This window comes from Cebus imitator, unplaced genomic scaffold, assembly GCF_001604975.1.
Source record: "Cebus imitator isolate Cc_AM_T3 unplaced genomic scaffold, Cebus_imitator-1.0 Scaffold92, whole genome shotgun sequence".
Lineage (NCBI taxonomy): Eukaryota > Metazoa > Chordata > Mammalia > Primates > Cebidae > Cebus > Cebus imitator.
In genome coordinates this window covers 1,888,572-1,908,198 of record NW_016107407.1, presented here as the reverse complement: position 1 = coordinate 1,908,198, position 19,627 = coordinate 1,888,572, and the positions used below count along the sequence as shown (strand labels likewise).

Sequence of the window (19,627 nt, the reverse complement as noted above, 5' to 3'; positions counted from 1 at the left end):
TTCTATCATGGCACATTTCATTCCAAATCAACAGGACTTCTTTGTTTTTTTGAGATGGAGTCTCGCTCTGTCACCCAGGCTGCAGTGCAGTGGCACAATCTCAGCTCACTGCAACCTCCGCCTTTGGGGTTCAAGTAATTCTCCTGCCTTTTGACTCCCAGTAGCTGGGATTACAGGCACATACCACCATGCCCGGCTAATTTTTGTATTTTTAGTAGAGATGGGGTTTCATCGTGTTGGCCAGGCTGGTCTGGAACTCCTGAGCTCAAGAGATTTGCCCATCTTGGCCTTTCAAAGTGCTGGGATTACAGGTGTGAGCCACCACGCCCAGCCCAAATCAATAGAACTTTGGAAGCCACGATCTACTAACAGAACCAAATGTAATTGGGTATCCATTTATGAATCCTTTGTATCAAAGTACTGAAATGATTAGTAAATGGTCATAGTAAAACACATATTCATACCTGTAGAACATATATTTGAAAACTAATTCCCAAATCTATTACTGTGTCTTGGTTTTTGATAAAATTGTTGAACTTATTGTTGAGATCAGCGCTGACACTCATATCTGTATACATCCGATGTAGCTTGCTGGTAAACTCATAACCACAGGCTTGCTATAAAAAAGTTTTAGAAAATATATGACTTTAAAAGAAAAATAAAAGTCATATTGGTTAATAAGAATGCGTCACTATTGCTAGGTCTTTGGTCAAAGGCCCTTGCATTTACACTTATACCCAAGGACTAGTAATATATTCTTCATAAGCCAAAGCAACTAATCAAAACCTTTCAAACTTCCTTTCTTTTTAAAGGCATATTTTAAATAGGTGAATGAAAACCACCTATCTACGAACAATAAATCTCTCCTTAAACAAAAACTTTTTTATACAGTCATCTCTTATTTCAGCCCTGCAAAATGCCTCATTAATATACATAAGATACCGTACAAGGATTTTGTTGTGTTTTGTTTTAAAGACACCAGGTCTCACTGTTGCCCATGCTGCAGTGCAGTAGCTACTCACTGGAGCCATCACGGTGCACTACAACTTCAAACTCCTGGGCTCAAGTCATCCTCCTATCTCAGCCTCCCAGTAGGGTCTACTGGCATATGCCACAGCTGTGGGTCTTATAAGGTTTACAGACAGTATCAAATGAAAAATTACATAAATGATTACTGGGAATACTTCAGCCAATAGACAACTGAAAAAGAGATATTTAGGCATATTTTTAATAGCATCTACTGAGTGATGAAGAAAATTATTTCTTTAAAATTACTCAAAATCCTGTCATTACCAGGTCAGAAAATCTGAATCTCTAATCTCGAAACATAAAAAGCTCCGCATTCCATTAACATTACTTTTTTTTTTTTTTTTTTGCAATTAATTAATTTACCTATTTAGAGACAGGGTCTTCCTCTGTCACTCAGGAGGGAGTGCAGTGATGTGATCATGGCTCACTGCAGCCTCAACGTCCCAGCCTCCAGCAATCCTCCCACCTCAGCCTCCAGAGTAACTGGGACTAGAGGCACACACCACCACACCCGGCTAACTTTTGTATTTTTGGTACAGATAAGGTTTTGCCATGTTTCCCAGGCTCATCTCAAACTACTGAGCTCAAACAATCTACCCACCTTGGCCTCCGAAAGTGCTAGGATTATAGGCATGAGCCATGCCTGACCAACACTACTTTTAGAAATTAAAAGCTAAGGGTTTTTTTGTAGGTTTAAAAAGAAGCACACACACAGCAACGAAGCAGTGGTACACGCCTGTTGTCCCAGCTGCTCAGGAGGCTGAGGCGAGGGGATTGCTTGAGCCGAGGAGTTAGAGTGAGCCTGGGCAACATAGGGAGACCCTATCTCTTCTAAAAAGAAAAAGGAGCACATATTATATTCAAAATGTCTACTATGCAAAAAAATTTAACTATTGAATAACACAAGATAAATAAGAACCTGCTACCACTTGTCAGTGTATAAGCAAGCTGAAATGATGTAAAATTAAGCTGAAATGGAACTGCATTCCAAAATTGTACTTAAAGGAATATTTTAGGTGCATTCATTTATAAATAGCAATAATCTTAATTATTGTTAATACCAATTAGCTTATGAATCTTTTTTTTTTTTTGAGACGGAGTCTAGCTATGTCACCCAGGCTGGAGTGCAGTGGCATGATTTCGGCTAACTGCAACCTCCCCCTCCCGGGTTCAAGTGATTCTCCTGCCTCAGCTTCCCGTGTAGCTGGGATTACAGGCATGTGCCATAATTCCTGGCTAATTTTTGTATTTTTAGTAGTGATGGGGTTTCTCCATGTCGGCCAGGCTGGTCTTGAACTCCTGGCCTCAAGTGATCTGCCTGCCTCAGCCTCCCAAAGTGCTGGGATTTACAAGCATAAGCCACTATGCCCAGCTGCGAATCTTCATATAAACATATATTTTGTCCTTTTAATACAGTATTTCTATAGCCCACTGTGTGAATATATGAATATATACTGAACCAGATGAATTGTTTCCTATTACTGCATACAACGCTGCAATGAACATCTTCATGTGATTGTGAATGAATTTCTAGGACAGCACAGGATTAAAGACTTACATTACCTTTAATTTGTTGATCATGGCTTCTTCAGAGTCCATAGACATGGATAACCCATGAATTAAACGTTTTGCCAGCATTCTTGCGTAGAACTACGTTTAAAAATATTTTTTAAGATTACTTCCTTTCTAATGATTTAGCATTCAGTAATAAAGTTGACTAAAACACAAATGAAACTTTTCTGTTCACAACACACCTTTTGAAAGACGTCCTTGTCATCAATGTATTTGAACACCGTGATGAAGCTGGTGAGCCTGTCTTCCACTTCATTCTCTGTCATCCCTTTCGCCGACTTCTTCAGTAAGTTGTCACAGTACTTAGCAAGCTCAAGTAGAAATTGACAATAAATCTTACAAAGGGTGCTTCTGTATATATCACGCCTCAACGGAGGCAAAGTGGTGATACAAAAGAAGTTCAATGGACAGAGTTTTTGCTGTTTTTTTAGAGACTGGGTCTTGCTCTGTGCCCAGGCTGAATTGCAGGAGACAAGATCATAGCTCACTGCAGCCTCAAACTCCTAGGCTCAAAGGATCCTCCTGCCTCAACCTCCCAAGTAGCTCAGGCTACAGGCATGGACAACCACACCTGGCTTCAAAAGCTATATGTAATAATCATAAATGTAAACTAAATAAAATATACATCATAAAGTTTTCAAAAAGAACTAAACCAAATTCCAACATTGAGTCATCACTTACTGACCAATAAAGCAACTGATATAAGTAACATAAATTTTTAAAAGAACACCCAGGTGAGTTTCGAGTGGTTTTATAATTTGACATTGAACAAGTACTTTAAAAAAAGTTACAAAAACCTTGTAAAAGTTTCCTTCAAAGGTTACCCAAACTTTACCAGCAGATTTCCTTTAGATTTCAGATTTAACAGAATCTATATCAAAAGTAATGCAAATTATTTCAAAATAGACATATGTTAAAATCCAAACTTTGTAAAATGAAATACTTTATCTTTTGGTTATTCTTTAAGAAAAGACATATGGTATATTGTATTCCTTACATAAATGCCAAATTATATACAATGTAGACAATTTTCCTTCTATTTTTCTGAGAAATGTTATAAGAAATGAATCTGATATTCTCAGTTTTCATTTTCTAATACTGACTTTTCATAAGATTACTTTTAAGCAACAACCAAACTTACCAGTTCAGGTGCTTTGCAAACAGACTTGGGCTCTCTGTAATTTACAACTGATGTAAGTGCCTAAATAAAAGATAGGCCATAATTAACCCCCAGCCACAGGGAAAAGTACAGCTAGTTCAATAGAAGCCATAATCTGTACATCCAAAATTACCTTGCCACATAAAACACAGCATTGCTGATAGTTCGCTAATATTTTCACACCTAACATGATAGACTCCTCTGACTTTATTCTCTAATTACAAAATAACTATACATCTTGTTGCTATTGCAAGATAACTCTGTAACTCATTACTGAAATTTGAAACAGATAAAGTAACACTACTTAAAAAAAATTTTACACTCTTGTAAGCAACTTTCCTTTAAAGTATACAATAGTTCATATAAAACATATCTATTTTCTTTTCAAATATTATTCAATATAGCCTAAGTATTATGGCCAAAGAAAAAATCAATATTAAAAAATTTTTAAATTATGCAAGTCTATCCAGAAGATATCAGATTAAAAATTTCCTTTATATAGCATAACCATGGGAAATTCCACAAACATTTAATTCAACTATTCAGTTAATAATTTAAGTTATATTGCTGGGCGCAGTGGCTCATGCCTGTAATCCTAGCACTTTGGGAGGCCAAATCAGGTGGAACGCAAGGTCAGGAGTTCGAGACCAACCTGGTCAACAAAGTGAAACTCCGTCTCTACTAAAAATACAAAAATTAGCTGGGTGTGGTGGCACACGCCTGTAGCCAGCTACTTGGGAGGCTGAGGCAGAAGAATTTCTTGGACCCAGGAGGCGGGCTTGCAGATAGCCAAGATCATACCACTGCACTCCAGTTGGGGTGAAAGAGCGAGACTTCATCTCAAAATAAATAAATAATTTAAAAGTTATTATTTCTATTTTGACTTTCATATTAAAATTACTTAATCTCCATGTCTAGATCAGAAATCTCACACTTAGAAGTTTAATCCTGAAACTGCCTAAAGAATGATAGAGCTTTGTATACTTTTACTATATATGTATTTAAAACTTACCTTATCCAACGCACTCATGAAGTGCTGATCACCGTTCAAAACAGTGTTGATAAGCTGAACAAATTTACCATGTACTTCCAAAACTGACTCCACAAATAGTGTTGGCATCTAAAAATGTAAAATGTAAGTACAAAACCACATTTTAAGAGGTTCAAGGATAAAACTACTAGCTTATTAAAGACTTAGGAGTAAATTTTTCCTCAAAGAAATTAAGTTTTACACATGCACACTTGTCAGAAAATTGTTTTAGCTAAGACAGTTTGAAAAATTTTAAACTTTGGTGTTTAAAATAGCTTGTCATTCAACACGACAAGCTAATTTCATAGACTGTCTAGTATCTGCCAGAAGAATGCACCAAAAGCACACTTTTCTACTGTGTTGAAATAACTTATCTTAAGGATAACAAGATCTGAACTGCCAGGTCTGTCACTTTCATAGAGGCTTATATAAGCAAACACTGACTGCAAAGTCACCGAAGGCTGAAAGAGAGGAGAGTTACAAAGCCAGTAACCCTGAGAACAGAGACCCTTTGAACTCGGCAAGACAATCCCTCACATCTCAGAGAGAAGAAATACCTAATAAGTGGGAAAACTCACTTTTGCACTATTAGGTATTTCTAATACCTAATATTAGAACTATTCTTCTTAGTTAACTTCTTCATGGCGATAACCATGAAGAAGTTAACTAAGTCAGCTGGATTTGAATCTACTACAAATGTATTCACTTATGTTTCCAACTCCCAGCCTTGACACAAAATTCTATGCTTCTATGCTCAATGTCATTTGACATGGAATCTATAAACATAATAATGTAAACTAGTCTGTTTGATTAATAATACAGAGTGATAAACCTGAATACTAAAAACTAATAGTTCTACAAAATAGAAAAGTGTGGGAAAAGGAATTTGAAGAAATAAAAAAATAGAAAACTTCAACATTATTGTGGCAGAACATTAAAACTAAAAATTATTACTTGCCAAAGACCAATCTGCAGCTAAGGCCAATCTCTAAAAAGTGCTCCTGAATGGATGAGGAGCAAACAACTCTACTTAAAAAGAGATAGTAACATCTGATGTTATGTCTCTCTTGCTCATCAACCGTCACCAGTAGTAACAAGATTTGGCAATAGGAAAGACAAACTGTTATAGTCATGTAATTGGCAAAATACTCAAGAAAGATGAGTATTAGGGACATGAGGGTCACTGTTTTGGGTATTCTGGGCAGCAAGCATATACTTACACAACATTATTTTAATCTAAATTTGCTTCCTGGACAACCAAATTCAGAGAATATACAAAGTAGGCAAATTGCAAGTTGTCTATATTACCACTGATCAGTACTAGTACCATGACAACAAACTACGTTATCAATGCCAATTACACAAAAACACAGTTATTTAGAAATGGCAAGCTTATTTTCCTGTGAAAAGTTAACAACTGTTCAATGGACGCCTCTGAATAGGTAAGCAGCAGCCTATCTCACCAACAGCTTTCTAATAATTTAGTAATTCCAAAGGAAGTCCAACAAATTCTACGTTTAAAACATTAGAATAAAGATATTTCTTTCGTTGGCATGGTAAGACTTTTTCTTTGATTTTTCAAAGCAGTAAAGTCAAAGGAAAGCCTCCGTGATGGATCTGACTAGGAGGAGACTGCTGTAGTTGCCCACACAACTCACGTTTTCCTGAGTAAGGTTGCTGGTTGCTCGAAGGCCCTCATCATGGATGTGGTTTTGCAGCTCCTGAATCATATGAGGTAAACCAGTGGACACAGCACGGAGTAAGACGTACATATTTGCCATGTCTGAGGGAAACAGACAGGTGATGAGTAACTCCCAAATATTTTTCACTTATTAGGTAACATACGGCTCCAAGTACAGAAGTACAAGAATATGCAGAGAAAAGTCCCCCACACCCACCTCCCAGCCACCCAAGCCCCCTCCCCACAGGAAAGGTATGTGATTATTTAACATCTTCCCAAAGCTATTTTGTGCAAAGTCAAGTGAATACATGTATTCTTCACTTCACCATTTTTAATACAGTGTGCTATATTTTGTATATTATTTGTAGTTTCAGAACACATTTTAACTTAGTGGTCTATTAGTGCATAAAGCATTTCTACGTGTTTTACAGATGCACAGTACTCCATTATTTGGATATATTATAATTTCTTAACAATTGATGAAAATTTAGGTGGTTTCCAGTCTTTTGATATTTCACTGTCGCAATAATAATCTTATACACGAGCAAGAATATATGCAGTATAAGTCCCTAAAAGTGAGGTTGCTGTGTCAAAGTTTAATCCTATAGACAGATTCTTTTTTTTTTTAGATGAAGTCTCGCTCTGTTGCCCAGGCTGGAGTGCAGTGGCCTGACCTTGGCTCACTGCAACCTCTGCCTCCCAGGTTCAAATGATTCTCCTGCCTCAGCCTCCCACGTAGCTGGGACTTTGGTGGGTACCACCAAGCCTGGCTATTTTTTTGTATTTTTAGTAGAGACAAGGTTTTACTGTCTTAGCCAGGATGGTCTGAATCTCCTGACCTCATGATCTGCTCGCCTCAGCCTCCCAAAGTGCTGGGATTATAGGCGTGAGCCACCCTGCGCAGCCGTAAACAGATCCTTCTAACCAGAGCTGCCAACAGCAGGGAGTCCCTTTGCCAACAATGTGTTACCAAATAAACATTTTGATCTCCGACACTGGTGAATAATGATCTCTCAGTATTGGGTTTATTTTAAACATTTTATTAAAACAGCACACATATACAGAAAAGTATATAAACCGTAAGTGTATTATCTTATGAATTATCACAAGTGAACACACAACACCCATGTAATCACACCCAGGATAAGAAACAGGCATTACCTATACCCAGGAGTCCCCTTCATGCTCCTTCCAATCACACACTCTTGCATCTCTACAAAGGTAACCACTGCTGTGACTGCTAAATCACAGATGAATTTGAATTATGTATAAAAATGGAATCACAGGATTCTTTCGTGTCTGGCTTCTTGTGTACAACAAAATATGTATAAGGATCATCTCTGTTGTTGTACGTGGTTTTAATTTGTCCATTTCCACTCCTCTATAACATTCCATTGTATGAATATACTGTACTATTCTGCCATTACTAGACATTTGAGCTGCTCCGGTTTATGGAGCTATTACAAACAATATTACCATGAACATTCCTGTATGTCTTTTTGTACACATGTCCATCCATCCAGCCGTTGGCAGTCGGGAGGTGCGGGGGGAGGGCAGGGGTCATACATTTAGGAGTAGAACCGTAAGGTCATAAAATATGCATGACATATTCCGCTTAGCGGTCAATGCCACTTCCCAAAGTAGTTGCATTGATTTATACTCTCACTTCAGTGTTTAACAAGCTCCTGCTACTTCCTATTTCTCAACAGCTCCTTCCAGTCATCTAAATTTTATATAAAAATATAAGTATTGATATCTTAGTGTGGTTTTAATTTGCATTCCCTTATTTAACGAGATTATCTCCTTATGTTTATTGGACCTTGGACTTCTGGATATCCTATATTCTGCAGTGCCTGTTTTTTGACCATGTTATATTTTGGATATAAATCTCTAATATTGCAGCTACACTACCCTATAACTGTCTTCTGATGATGCAGTGGTTTTAATGGCTTTTTTTTTTTTTTTTGAGATGGAGTCTCACTCTGTCACCCAGGCTGGCGTGCAGTGGCAGGATCTTGGCTCACTGCAACCTCCACCTTCCAGGCTCAAGCAATCTTCCCACCTCAGCCTCCCAAGTAGATGGGACCACAGGTGCATGCCACCCCACCTGGCTAACACTTGTATTTTTTGCAGAGACAGGATTCTGTTATGTTGCCCAGGCTGGTGTTGAAGTCCTGAGCTCTAGAAATCCACCTGCCTCTTAATGGCCTTTTAATGATCCAAAGTTTTTCCTTTTAGTGTAGTCTACTGGATCAATCTTTCCTTTGCGGTTAGTGTTTTTTGTGTCCTATTTAAAATATCTTTCCTTGTCTCAAGGTTATGAAGATATTCTCCTATATTATCTTCTAGAAGTGTTATTGTTTTACTTTATATATTTAGATAAAAATCTGTAGTGGGGCTGGGCGCGGTGGCTCATACCTGTAATCAATCCCAGCACTTTGAGAGGCCGAGGCGGGCAGATTACAAGGTCAGGAGATCAAGACCATCCTGGCCAACATGGTGAAACCCCATCTCTACTAAAAATACAAAAAAATTGGCTGGGCGTGGTGACACACGCCTGTAGTCCCAGCTACTTGGGGGTGCTGAGACAGGAGAATTGCTTCAACCCAGGAGGCAGATCCCGGTGAGCCAAGATCGCAGTGCTGCACTACAGCCTGGGTGACAGTGCAAGACTCCATCTCAAAAAAAAAAATCTACAGTGAACTGATTTTATATAGGTATCTGAGGTAGCGATCAAATTTCATTCTCTCCTCAAATGGAGATCCAATTGACTGAGCATTGTGTATTGAAAAGACCATCTTTTACCTGCTGCTCTGCAGCGCCACCTTGGTCTTACATCAAGTGGCCACATGTGCATGGGTTGTTTCTGGGGTCTCTTATTTTATTGGGATATCTGTCTGTCCTTGTACCAATGCCTCACTGTCTTAATTACTATAGCTTTTACGGTTAAGTCTTGCTGGCCTTTAAATTCTTTCTATCATACACTTCAAGACAGTGACTTTCAGAATTAAAATTATTGGATTTTGACTACATTGCCCTGGATCTATGTTGCTTTAAAAAACATGGGGCCGGGCATGGTGGCTCATGCCTGTTATCCCAGCACTTTGGGAGGCCGAGGCAGGCAGATCATGAGGTCAGGAGTTCAAGACCAGCCTGAAACCCTGTCTCCACTAAAAATACAAAAATTAGCTGGGTACGGGGGCAGGTGCCTGTAGTCCCAGCTACTCGGGGGGCTGAGGCAGAAGAAGCGCTTGAACTCGGGAGGCGGAGGTTGCAGTGAGCCAAGATCTCACCACTGAACTCCAGCCTGGGACTACTTAGTGGTCTTTTCATATCAGTGGTCTGATATGGGGGGAAAAAAAAGTCAATTTATGGCTGGGTGCAGTAGCTCACACCTATAATCCCAGCACTTTGGGAGGCAGAGGCGATCAGATCATCTGAGGTCAGGATCTCAAGACCAGCCTGGCCAACATGGTGAAACTCTGTCTCTATTAAAGATACAAAAATTGGCCAGGCATGGTGGCATGCGCCGGTAATCCAAGCTACTCAGGAGGCTGAGGCAGAACTGCTTGAACCTGGGAGGCAGAGGTTGCAGTGTGCCAAGGTCATGCCACTGCACTCCAGCCTGGGTGACACAGTGAGACTCCCATCTCCAAAAACTAACTAAATAAATAACACACATTTATTATCTTTCCTGCTTATAAAAGTAATGCATTTTGAAAAAAAAATCAGATATTGCTGATTTTTATATAATTATATTTATTATATTAACTATATTTGCTTTGTATAGTCTCTGCCTTTATTCCTCTTTATCAGGAATTCTAAATGTATTAAGGAAATTAGCTCTTGTAACATACAAAAAAGTATAAACCACAATTTCCCACTTTTTCTTCTGACTTTAGAACACTCTTTAAAAACACGTTCCCAAAACAGTCTTTCAAAGTAAACTATTAATAATCTGTAAAAAAGTTATTTCAAATATTTTAAAGACTATTCCTAAAATATGCATTATATCGAGGGTGGCTAGAAGATGACATAAAAGATGCATTTATAATTGAATTTCTACTTATATTTGTTTGGTGTCACTTACCATTTTTTTTCTCTTGTCGAATGATATTATGACATTCTGCATGTAAAAACTGTAAGTGGTCTGCTACCATTCGTTGCTGACATTCATGAATCACTTTAGTGTATGAACTTGGATGCAGGTATTTTCGACATCGAATTTCTTCATCTTTTAATCTACCTAGGACCTATAGAAATATATTCTTACAGTCATGAATACAAAGTTTTACTATGAGGAAAAATCTGTAATATCAGCAAATAGCCAAATTTTAACAGCTGAATTAAACATGTCAAAGGTAAGAAATAATGGTTACATAAGCAATTTAAACTCACATTCCATAAATCATTTCACATTTTTATTTAAGCTACTAGCTGTGTCATCTACCTTCCACCAGTCTTATAAGCCAGAATTAAAGTTAAATACTGTCTTCATTTACCTACACCATTCATCCTATTACATGGGCAACACAACATGTAACAGGAAAAGTGGGTACAGATGACTAAAAATCAGAACAGGTGATCTGTATGAATATCAAACTAAAAAATAAATTATATCGAGATCAAGTATATGAATCTAATTATTTTATATTGGTATCTCTTCTTGTAAAATGGAACTGTATGTGCATGATAGTTTACTATCACATTAAAGATTTCATTAAAATTTTTGAAAGTAGGGGCAGGACATGGTGGCTCACACCTGTAATCCAGCACTTTGGGAGGCCAAGGCAGGTAGATCACCTGAGGTCAGGAGTTTGAGACCAGTGTGGCCAACGTGGTGAACCCCTGTCTCTATTAAAAATACAAAACTCAGGTGGTGGTGCATGCCTATAATCCCAGCTACTTGTGAGGTTGAGGCAGGAGAATCGCTTGAACCTGGAAGACAGGGGGGTATTGAGCCAAGATCTTGCCACTGTATTCTAGCCTTTGTGACAGAGTGAGACACTGCCTCAAAAAAATAAAAATAAGGCCTGGCACGGTGGCTCACGCCTGTAATCCCAGCACCTTGGAAGGCCAAGGCTGGCTGATCACATGAGGTCAGGAGTTCGAGACCAGCCTGGCCAACATGGTGAAACCCCGTCTCCACTAAAAATACATAAAATGAGCTGGGCGTGGTGGCAGGCACCTGTAGTCCCAGCTACTTGGGAGGCTGAGGCAGGAAAATCACTTGAACCTGAGAAGATGAGGTTGCAGTGAGTCGAGATTACACTATTGCACTCTAGCCTGGGCAGTACGAGGGAAACTCCGTCTCAAAAATAAATAAATAAATAATAAAAGAAAATTTTTGAAAGTAAATATATATTTAGCCACAGTTAAATATGTCAATCAAGACCTTTGTTTAAGTTTATCCTACCTAAAGCACTGAGGTACAAATAACACTGGTTAATATTAACACTAGCCAATAAGGAAAATAATAAAAGAATTTGACTAATTTCTCTCTCAAGAGAAAACAACATATACACATAGAAATGCCCAGGCTGGGAAGCACTCTGTAACGTGAAGCTGTGTGTTAGGGTTTCTGAAATTAAGTGCTTCTGGGGAACTGTATATCCCTGGTCCTTTGGAGCGTGCTGCTGAGTTGGCCTGGGCACCAGAAGGCGATTCTGGGAGTGCATATCATTCCTGGGAAGCGTATCAGAAATTTTCAACAAAAATGAGGCTCAGGACTGAGCAGGGTCCCACAGTCCTGTGTTTCCTATTGTGCTACCCTTTGAAGCCAGGAGTTCAGGGCGAAGGCACAGACTGAGGCTGGGCAAGATGGGGTCTAGAGAAGCAGTCCCCAACCTTTTAGGCACCAGGGACTGGTCTCCTTGAAGATATTTTTTCCACAGATGGAGTGGGGGCGGCGTTGGTGGGGGCAGGTGGCTTCCAGATGAAGTGTTCCACCTCAGATCGCCAGGCATTAGATTCTCCTAAGGAGCATGTGCAACCTAGACCCCTCGCACGCAGAGTTCACAAACGGGTTCGCGCTCCTATGAGACTCTAACGCCGCTGCTGCTGTGACAGGTGGTAATGCTCACAAAGTGGCTGCTCACCTGCTGCTGTGCCGCCTGGTTCCCAACAGGCCACAGATCAGTACTGATCCTCTGCCTGGGGGTTGGGGACCCCTTGACTAGAGGACAAAAGTATTCACCACATATTACATCAGCTAAGGAAGGCACTTTGGTTAACCATGAATCCTTTAAGGGCTATTTTTGTAAGAAATAAAAAGGATTACGCCTATTAGTCATTCGGAGCATTGTGACTTTAATCTGCTTGCTAAATTAGCTTAATGCAACAGCAATTGCAGTGGGTCTGAGAGAGGTAAAGGCGGATGAAAGGAGGAGGAAAAAAAAACAATGGTAACTTCGGGGAGAGGGGTGCATATCAAGAGAAAGGTAGACAAGGTTGGACTGCCCCAATGCAGGGCTTCAAACAGCTCTAAAAACCCGGGGGCAAAAGAACAGCCAAACCTAGAGGATCACAGCAAGGGAGGCAGAAAGGCTGTCCTGACTCATCCCCCAATTAATTAAATGGAGAGCAAAGCCCAGGACTTTGCCCTGGAAGCTAATATGGTCCAACATTATTTCCTGATAAGAGCTTTTCTTTCTCCTTCTCTTTTGGTGAGACAGGATCTCTCTGTCGCCCAGACTGGAGGGCAGTGGTGCAGTCTCAGCTCACTGCAACCTCTGCCTCTTGAGCTCAAGTGATCTTCCCACTTCAGCCTCCCAAGCAGCGAGGACCAGAGGACACCACCATGCCTGGCTAATTTTAAAATTTTTTGTAGAGATGGGGATTTGCTACGATGCCCGGGCTTGTCTTGAACTCTTACACTCGTGTAATCTGCCCACCTCTGCCTCCCAACGTGCTGCGATTACAGGCGCGAGCCACCGTGCCCAGCCTGAAATAAGCTTTTCTACTAAACACTCTTTTCCAAACCTAATTTATTCCAATGCCTCGCCCTCCCTTTTAATACTTTGAGATGTGATTTACATATTATATAATTCACCCATTTAAAGTGTGCAATTCAATGGTTTTCCAATATTACATTATTAATGTTTTTAAACTGTGGTAAAAATATAGATCATAAACTTTACATTAACCATTTTTACGTGGGCAATCAGTGGCATTAAATAACACAATGTTTTGTAACCACCTCCATTGTCTATTTCCAAATCTTTTTCATTACCCCAATCAGAAATTTTATAGCCATTAAGGAACAAATCCCCACACCCTCCTCCCCTGATAACCTCTAATCTACCTTCTGTCCTTTTGAATTTGCCTGTTCTAGGTATGTCCTATAAATGGAACCATAGAATATTTGCCCTTTTGTGTCTGGCTTATTTCATTCAGCATTAATATTTTCAGGGTTTGTTCATGTTGTATCATGTATCAGAACTTCATTTTTTAAGGCTGTGTGGTGCTGTGATATATATGCACATTGGTTTTCATCTGGGGTTCCTGGTTCGTAACTCCCTTAGCCCTAGTTCCAGTCTTTAGTTATAATGTTGAGTGTGTTAGGTCTCAGGAAACAGAATCTCTCTCCTACCCTCCTTCCACCTGCCTCAAGGCAGGACTCTAATCTTGCCCCACCTTTCTGACTGTGGGTCATAAGACACTCCCCAGAGAAAGCCCCACGCCATACTCTGGGGAAAAGACTATGGACATCATGAAGTTTCCACAAAAATCCAAGACTGGGTTCCACAGGGACAGAAGCTCCTGCACTCAGGATGATTTCAGACCTTTCCCTATGTATCTCCCCATGTGGTTATTTATATCCTTTAAAATATCCTTCTTAAGGCTGGGCACAGTGGCTCACACCTGTAATCTCAGCACTTTGGGAGGTCGAGGTGGGTGGATCACAAGGTCAAGAGATTGAGACCATCCTGGTCAACATGGTGAAACCCTGTCTCTACTAAAAATACAAAAATTAGCTGGGCATGATGGTGCGCACCTGTAGTCCCAGCTACTTGGGAGGCTGAGGCAAGAGAATCGCTTGAACCCGGGAGGCAGAGGTTGTAGTGAGCTGAGGTCACGCCACTGCATTCCAGCCTGGTAACAGAGCGAGACTCTGTCTCAAAAAAAAAAAAAAAAATCCTTTTTAATAAACCATAAACATTAAGTGAGTGTTTCCCTACGTTCTGTGAGCTGCTCTAGCAAATTAATGGAACCCAAAGAGTCTCAACTTGAAAGTCAGTCAGTCAGTAGTCTGGAGGCCCAGACTTGTGACTGGTGTCTGGGGATGTGCACGGCAGTCTTGGAGACTGAGCTCTCAATCTGTAGGATCCGCCACTATCACAAGTAGATGGCGTTAGAGTTGAACTGGAGGACACCTGGCTGGCGTCTGCTGCTCGGTGTGTGGGAGAAGAGTCACGCCTCTGCTTACAGAAGCCTTCTGTGCTGACGACTGCGGCTGTGGTGTGAGTGGAGGAAAAACATGGTTTGACAGAGTTTTTCCCCACACAGGATGAATAATATTTCAATGCATGTGTGTATCACACTTTGCTTATCCTTTCAACTTCTGACAGACATCTGGGCTATTGCCACCATTTGCTAGTGGCATCCTTTTGAGAGCCAGACAGAGCAAGGTGTATATCTGACAGATAATTTGTGTGTGATTCTTAGGGCTGGATCTAGAGGCTTCATTAGGAGTCTAAGGTGCAAAAAGGACTAAGAGCTAAGAAACACTCATCTAGTGTAACCTGGATTTAATTGGTGGGGGAAAAGTTCTGGGTAGTTTGCTCATTGCTCAGGGGCCAGTGCTAAGTAGTAACAAAAGCAGGAAGAGACTCAAACAACTAAGACCTCTAGATCAGGGCTTTGTGGACCACAGAAGAATGTATCTGTAAGCACTGATGCTTTGTGACTTGTGACCTACGGATGTAGGATGACAGCTCATCCGCTTACACTACTTGCCCTTTCTTGGCTACATAAACTAACACAAATCATCCCAAAATAAAAAGCCTGAAATCCAACAATGCAGATGAAAAAACCTGGCTAGGAGTTCTAATATATCTTATATGCGGTGATTTAATTTGTATGACCATTTTTCCTTGTATTAGTGAGAAAGTACACATGGGATTTAACATATAATAACTAATATGTACGGGTTTAGTGATCAATTACAATTTCTTGGCTGGGTACAACAGCTCACATCTATAATCCCAGCACTTGGGGAGGCTGAGGCAAAAGGACTTCTTGAGTTGAGTTCTGAGACCAGCCTGGGCAACATAGCAAGACCCCATCTATATAAGAAAAATTTTAAATTTTTTTTAGATGAAGTCTCACTCTGTATTCTGGGCTGGAGTGGAGGTTCTACTCACTGCAACCTCCGCCTCCTGGGTTCAAGTGATTCTCCTCCCTCAGCCTCCCGAGTAGCTGAGGTTACAGGCTCGTGCCAGCACGCCCAGCTAATTTTTTGTATTTTTAGTAGAGATGGGGTTTCACCATGTTGGCCAGGCTGGTCTTGAACTCCTGACCTCATGATTCACCCGCCTCAGGCTCCCAAAGTGTTGGGATTACAGGCGTAAGCCACCATGTTTGGCCTAAGAAATTTTAAAAGGTACTGGGTGTGGTGGTGTGTGCCTGTGCTCCCAGCTACGTGGGAGGCTGAGACAGGAGGACCACTTGAGCCTGGGAGTCATTATCAAGCCACTGCACTCTGGCCTGGAAACCGCAGCAAAACCATGTCTCAAAACAAAACAAAACAAAAAACCCCCTCAAGTGGGGTTGTTTCTCAGCCTTCCAAGAACTTAACAGACCAACAGAATGACTTACTGACTTATCCCAAATGTCTAGAATTGCTTTATTTTCTCTCATATTTTTCCTTTAATTTTAAAGGAAGACAAAAACCTAAACACAGAGCTTCTGCCCTTATCCTATTCTCTAAACCACTAAGCATGAAATCCAGTTTATTACTCTGCCAAGAATATGCATATATGTTAATTTCAAGGACAAGGAAACCAAGCAACAAAAAGCATCACCTATGGTGAAACAGGAGGGGCACTGTTTTCTGAGGAAATGTTATAACAAGAGCAATGACTTGTCAGTAGATATGGTATAATAGCCATAACTCAGAGTTATTGAACAAATAAACAATCTTTTTCTGCCAAAAGAACAGCAACAACAAAAATACTAGGAATTATGTGAAATAAAACCAGGCCAGATACCAAATAGAGAAATTTATTTAATGTGTTTTATTTCTTACCTTTTCCATATACTGTGAGCAGTTTGATTCTTGTAATAAATTTGAAGCTTCTTGTTTGTAATACTCTCCTGTTTCAGTCAGAAAGGGAGACTCAAAGATTTCCTGATAAAACTGAATAAATCAATTACATCATATTAGAAGAAATTAGAACAAGCAGTTTAAGAAATTAAGTCTGATTATTTATGTTTGTAAAGGAGGCTGTTTACCTTTAAGGGGAATTTTTTCTTATACTGTTCAACATGAACAAAGGAGTTAATAACCCCATGGATTACTTTCTGGTTTGGGTCTTCTCCACCACGATCACTAAAACAAGGTACAACACAAAATATTCTTGAGAATACAAATATCTATGGAAATATGCCAAAGTATGCTAAAACATGGTTCCTTATTCCATTGGTCTAAAAGGTACATGCATGAATCTTAACGATTTTTTTCACATCACAGCTGAGTTAATATTTATGATAGTTAATGTTTACATTAGATGTCATTCAAGAAATAAAAGGAAAACTGGTTGTAAAGTTCAAGACACTATGTCAATACTAAGATGACACTTCTTTAATTTTAACAAAGTAGATACGAGCCCATCAATTCAAAACTTTAATGCTGGTGTGATTAAGAATACCTGAATTTCACTCACTACAAACTATAAAGTCTTAATCATATTAAGACATGTAGGTGAATGTTAGCTTTTCTAATTACAGGAATATGAAATAGAACCAGGCATTGTGGCTTGTGCCTGCAATCCCAACACTTTGGGAGGCCAAGGTAGGAGAATCCCTTGAGTCCTGCCTGAGTTTGAGAGCAGCCTGGGCAGCATACAAAAAAAAATTTTTTTTCTGTGCATGGTGGCACATGCCTGTGGTCCCAGCTACTTTGGAGGCTGAGTTAGGAGGATCGCTTGAGCCCAGGAGGGGTCAAGGCTGCAGTGTGCCATGAATGCACCACTGCACTTCAGCTTGGGTGACAGAGAAAGACCCTGTCTCAAAAATTTTTTAAAAAAGAAAAATGAAATGAAATAGACAAAATTGTTTAAGGCCACAGTAAAATAATCTAGCTCTAAATTGGGATTTTTTTGACTCTAGTACCAATTCTTCAGTCAAATCATTAGGGTTTACCTCACTACACGCAATCATCCTACTTTAAAATAATTTCTTCTTTGCATTAATAATATCACAAAGAGAGCAACAGAAAACATATTCCCTAGTAAGAGCTTCTTGCTCTTTATACAGGATGTAAGACTTTTCCGTAATTTAAGAAAAGCATTGAGGAAAAGCATCCAGGCAATTACCTTTACATACTAGAGTCCCTCCCAGCCTCTGAAGCCCTCTAATCCTCTTCGATTCTTCCTTTAATTATTTGGATATTCTGGGAAACGTTTTTCGTACATGAATTAATATGGCTGCAGTAATTCGGTCAGTCATAGAGAATCCTGATATCACTAATTCGTTCACATAAGGTCACACATGTGAGCTCATTTCCTTGGCTTGGGTTACATGTGTGACCTTATATGGTGGGCTTAGTTCCTTCTTAAGCCCACATTCAATTTGGTGAAATAATGGTCTGACCTGTTATCTCGTTCTGCTTGTGGTGGAAGAACAGATACTTTGGAGGACACAATGAAAAAACTCTAAGTGCACACGACATGACCCCAAGCAAACATCTGCATATGTGCGAAACAGACACAAGGGTGGTGTTGGTGGAAAAACTGGAAAGACCCTAATATACGCCACTAGGAGAAGAGTTTAACAAAGTGAGGTAGGCCTCACTAGTTTAAGTCTGAGTTCATCCTGGTAAAGTTTAAAAAGCTAACTGGTCACCTGAGGATGACAGCAAACCAACTCATTATCTTAAAAACTGGGTTACTGGCTGGGCATGGTGGCTCATACCGGTAATCCCAGCACTTTGGGAGGCCAAGGTGGGCAGATCACTTGAGGTCAGGAATTTGAGACCAGCCTGGTCAATATGATGAGACCCCTATAGCTACTAAAAATACAAAAGTTAGCTGGGCACGGTGGCAGGCGCCCGTAATCCCAGCTACTCGGGAGGCTCAGGCAGAGAACTGCTTGAACCCAGGAGGTGGAAACTGCAGTGAGCTAAGATCACGCCACTGCACTCCAGCCTGGGTGACAAGAGAGAAACTCTGTCTCAAACAAATGTAAAAATAAAAAATAAAACCAAAGTTAGTTCTTTAGGGGAAATCAAACCCAACAAAATACAAACACCTCTAATAAAAGTGATCAAAAAAGGAAAATGTAATAAGCAATATTATGAATGAAGACATTATTCCAGGTGAACATAAAAACAACGTACTAACCAAATGATTATGATCAAAGTTATCACCAATGAGAAGTCATATTGACACCATCTATTCCTTGATATAATCTGGTAAGAGGGGCACATTACCTTCCGGTATTTTTCCAAAAACCCATAGCCTCAGTCTAATCATAAGAAAACATCAGGGAAAAAAAAATGGAGGGACATTCTATAAATACTTGATCACTACTCTTTAAAATTTTTATGGTCATATATCAAAAGGAAAGACTCCACGGAATACAGACAGGACAGCTAAATGTGATTTTGTGATCTGGACCGAATGAGAACATCAGTGTTAAGGTAAATGCATATGAACTGTAGTTTAGTTAATAATGTTATACCCATGCACATGTACCCCAGAACCTAAAGTGCAATAAAACATACATATATAAAATAATAATAATGTTATACCCATTTTCATAAATATACTATCTATTGTAACATTAGGGGAACCTAGGTGCAGGTTACACAAAACCGCTTTCTAACTCTTCCATGAATCTAAAATTACTTCAAATAAAGTTTTTTTTTTTTTTTTTTTCACAAAACCGCTTTCTAACTCTTCCATGAATCTAAAATTACTTCAAATAAAGTTTT

The 19,627-nt window shown here is 39.6% G+C and overlaps 1 protein-coding gene across 4 annotated transcripts in view; it reads right to left on the bottom strand.

Annotated features, from left to right (window-relative positions):
• Positions 1-19,627, bottom strand: part of CUL2 (cullin 2) — an 83,365-nt gene that overhangs the window by 17,881 nt on the left and 45,857 nt on the right. For all 4 annotated transcript variants that reach the window (XM_017535353.2, XM_017535352.2, XM_017535354.2 and 1 more), the window contains exons 7-15: positions 16,927-17,023; positions 16,721-16,831; positions 10,562-10,724; positions 6,449-6,573; positions 4,773-4,880; positions 3,743-3,802; positions 2,784-2,912; positions 2,593-2,679; positions 465-617 (exon numbers count right to left, since the gene is read on the bottom strand). In XM_017535353.2, coding sequence (XP_017390842.1) covers positions 465-617; positions 2,593-2,679; positions 2,784-2,912; positions 3,743-3,802; positions 4,773-4,880; positions 6,449-6,573; positions 10,562-10,724; positions 16,721-16,831; positions 16,927-17,023 — 1,033 coding nt within the window. The remainder of the gene's footprint in view (positions 1-464; positions 618-2,592; positions 2,680-2,783; positions 2,913-3,742; positions 3,803-4,772; positions 4,881-6,448; positions 6,574-10,561; positions 10,725-16,720; positions 16,832-16,926; positions 17,024-19,627) is intronic.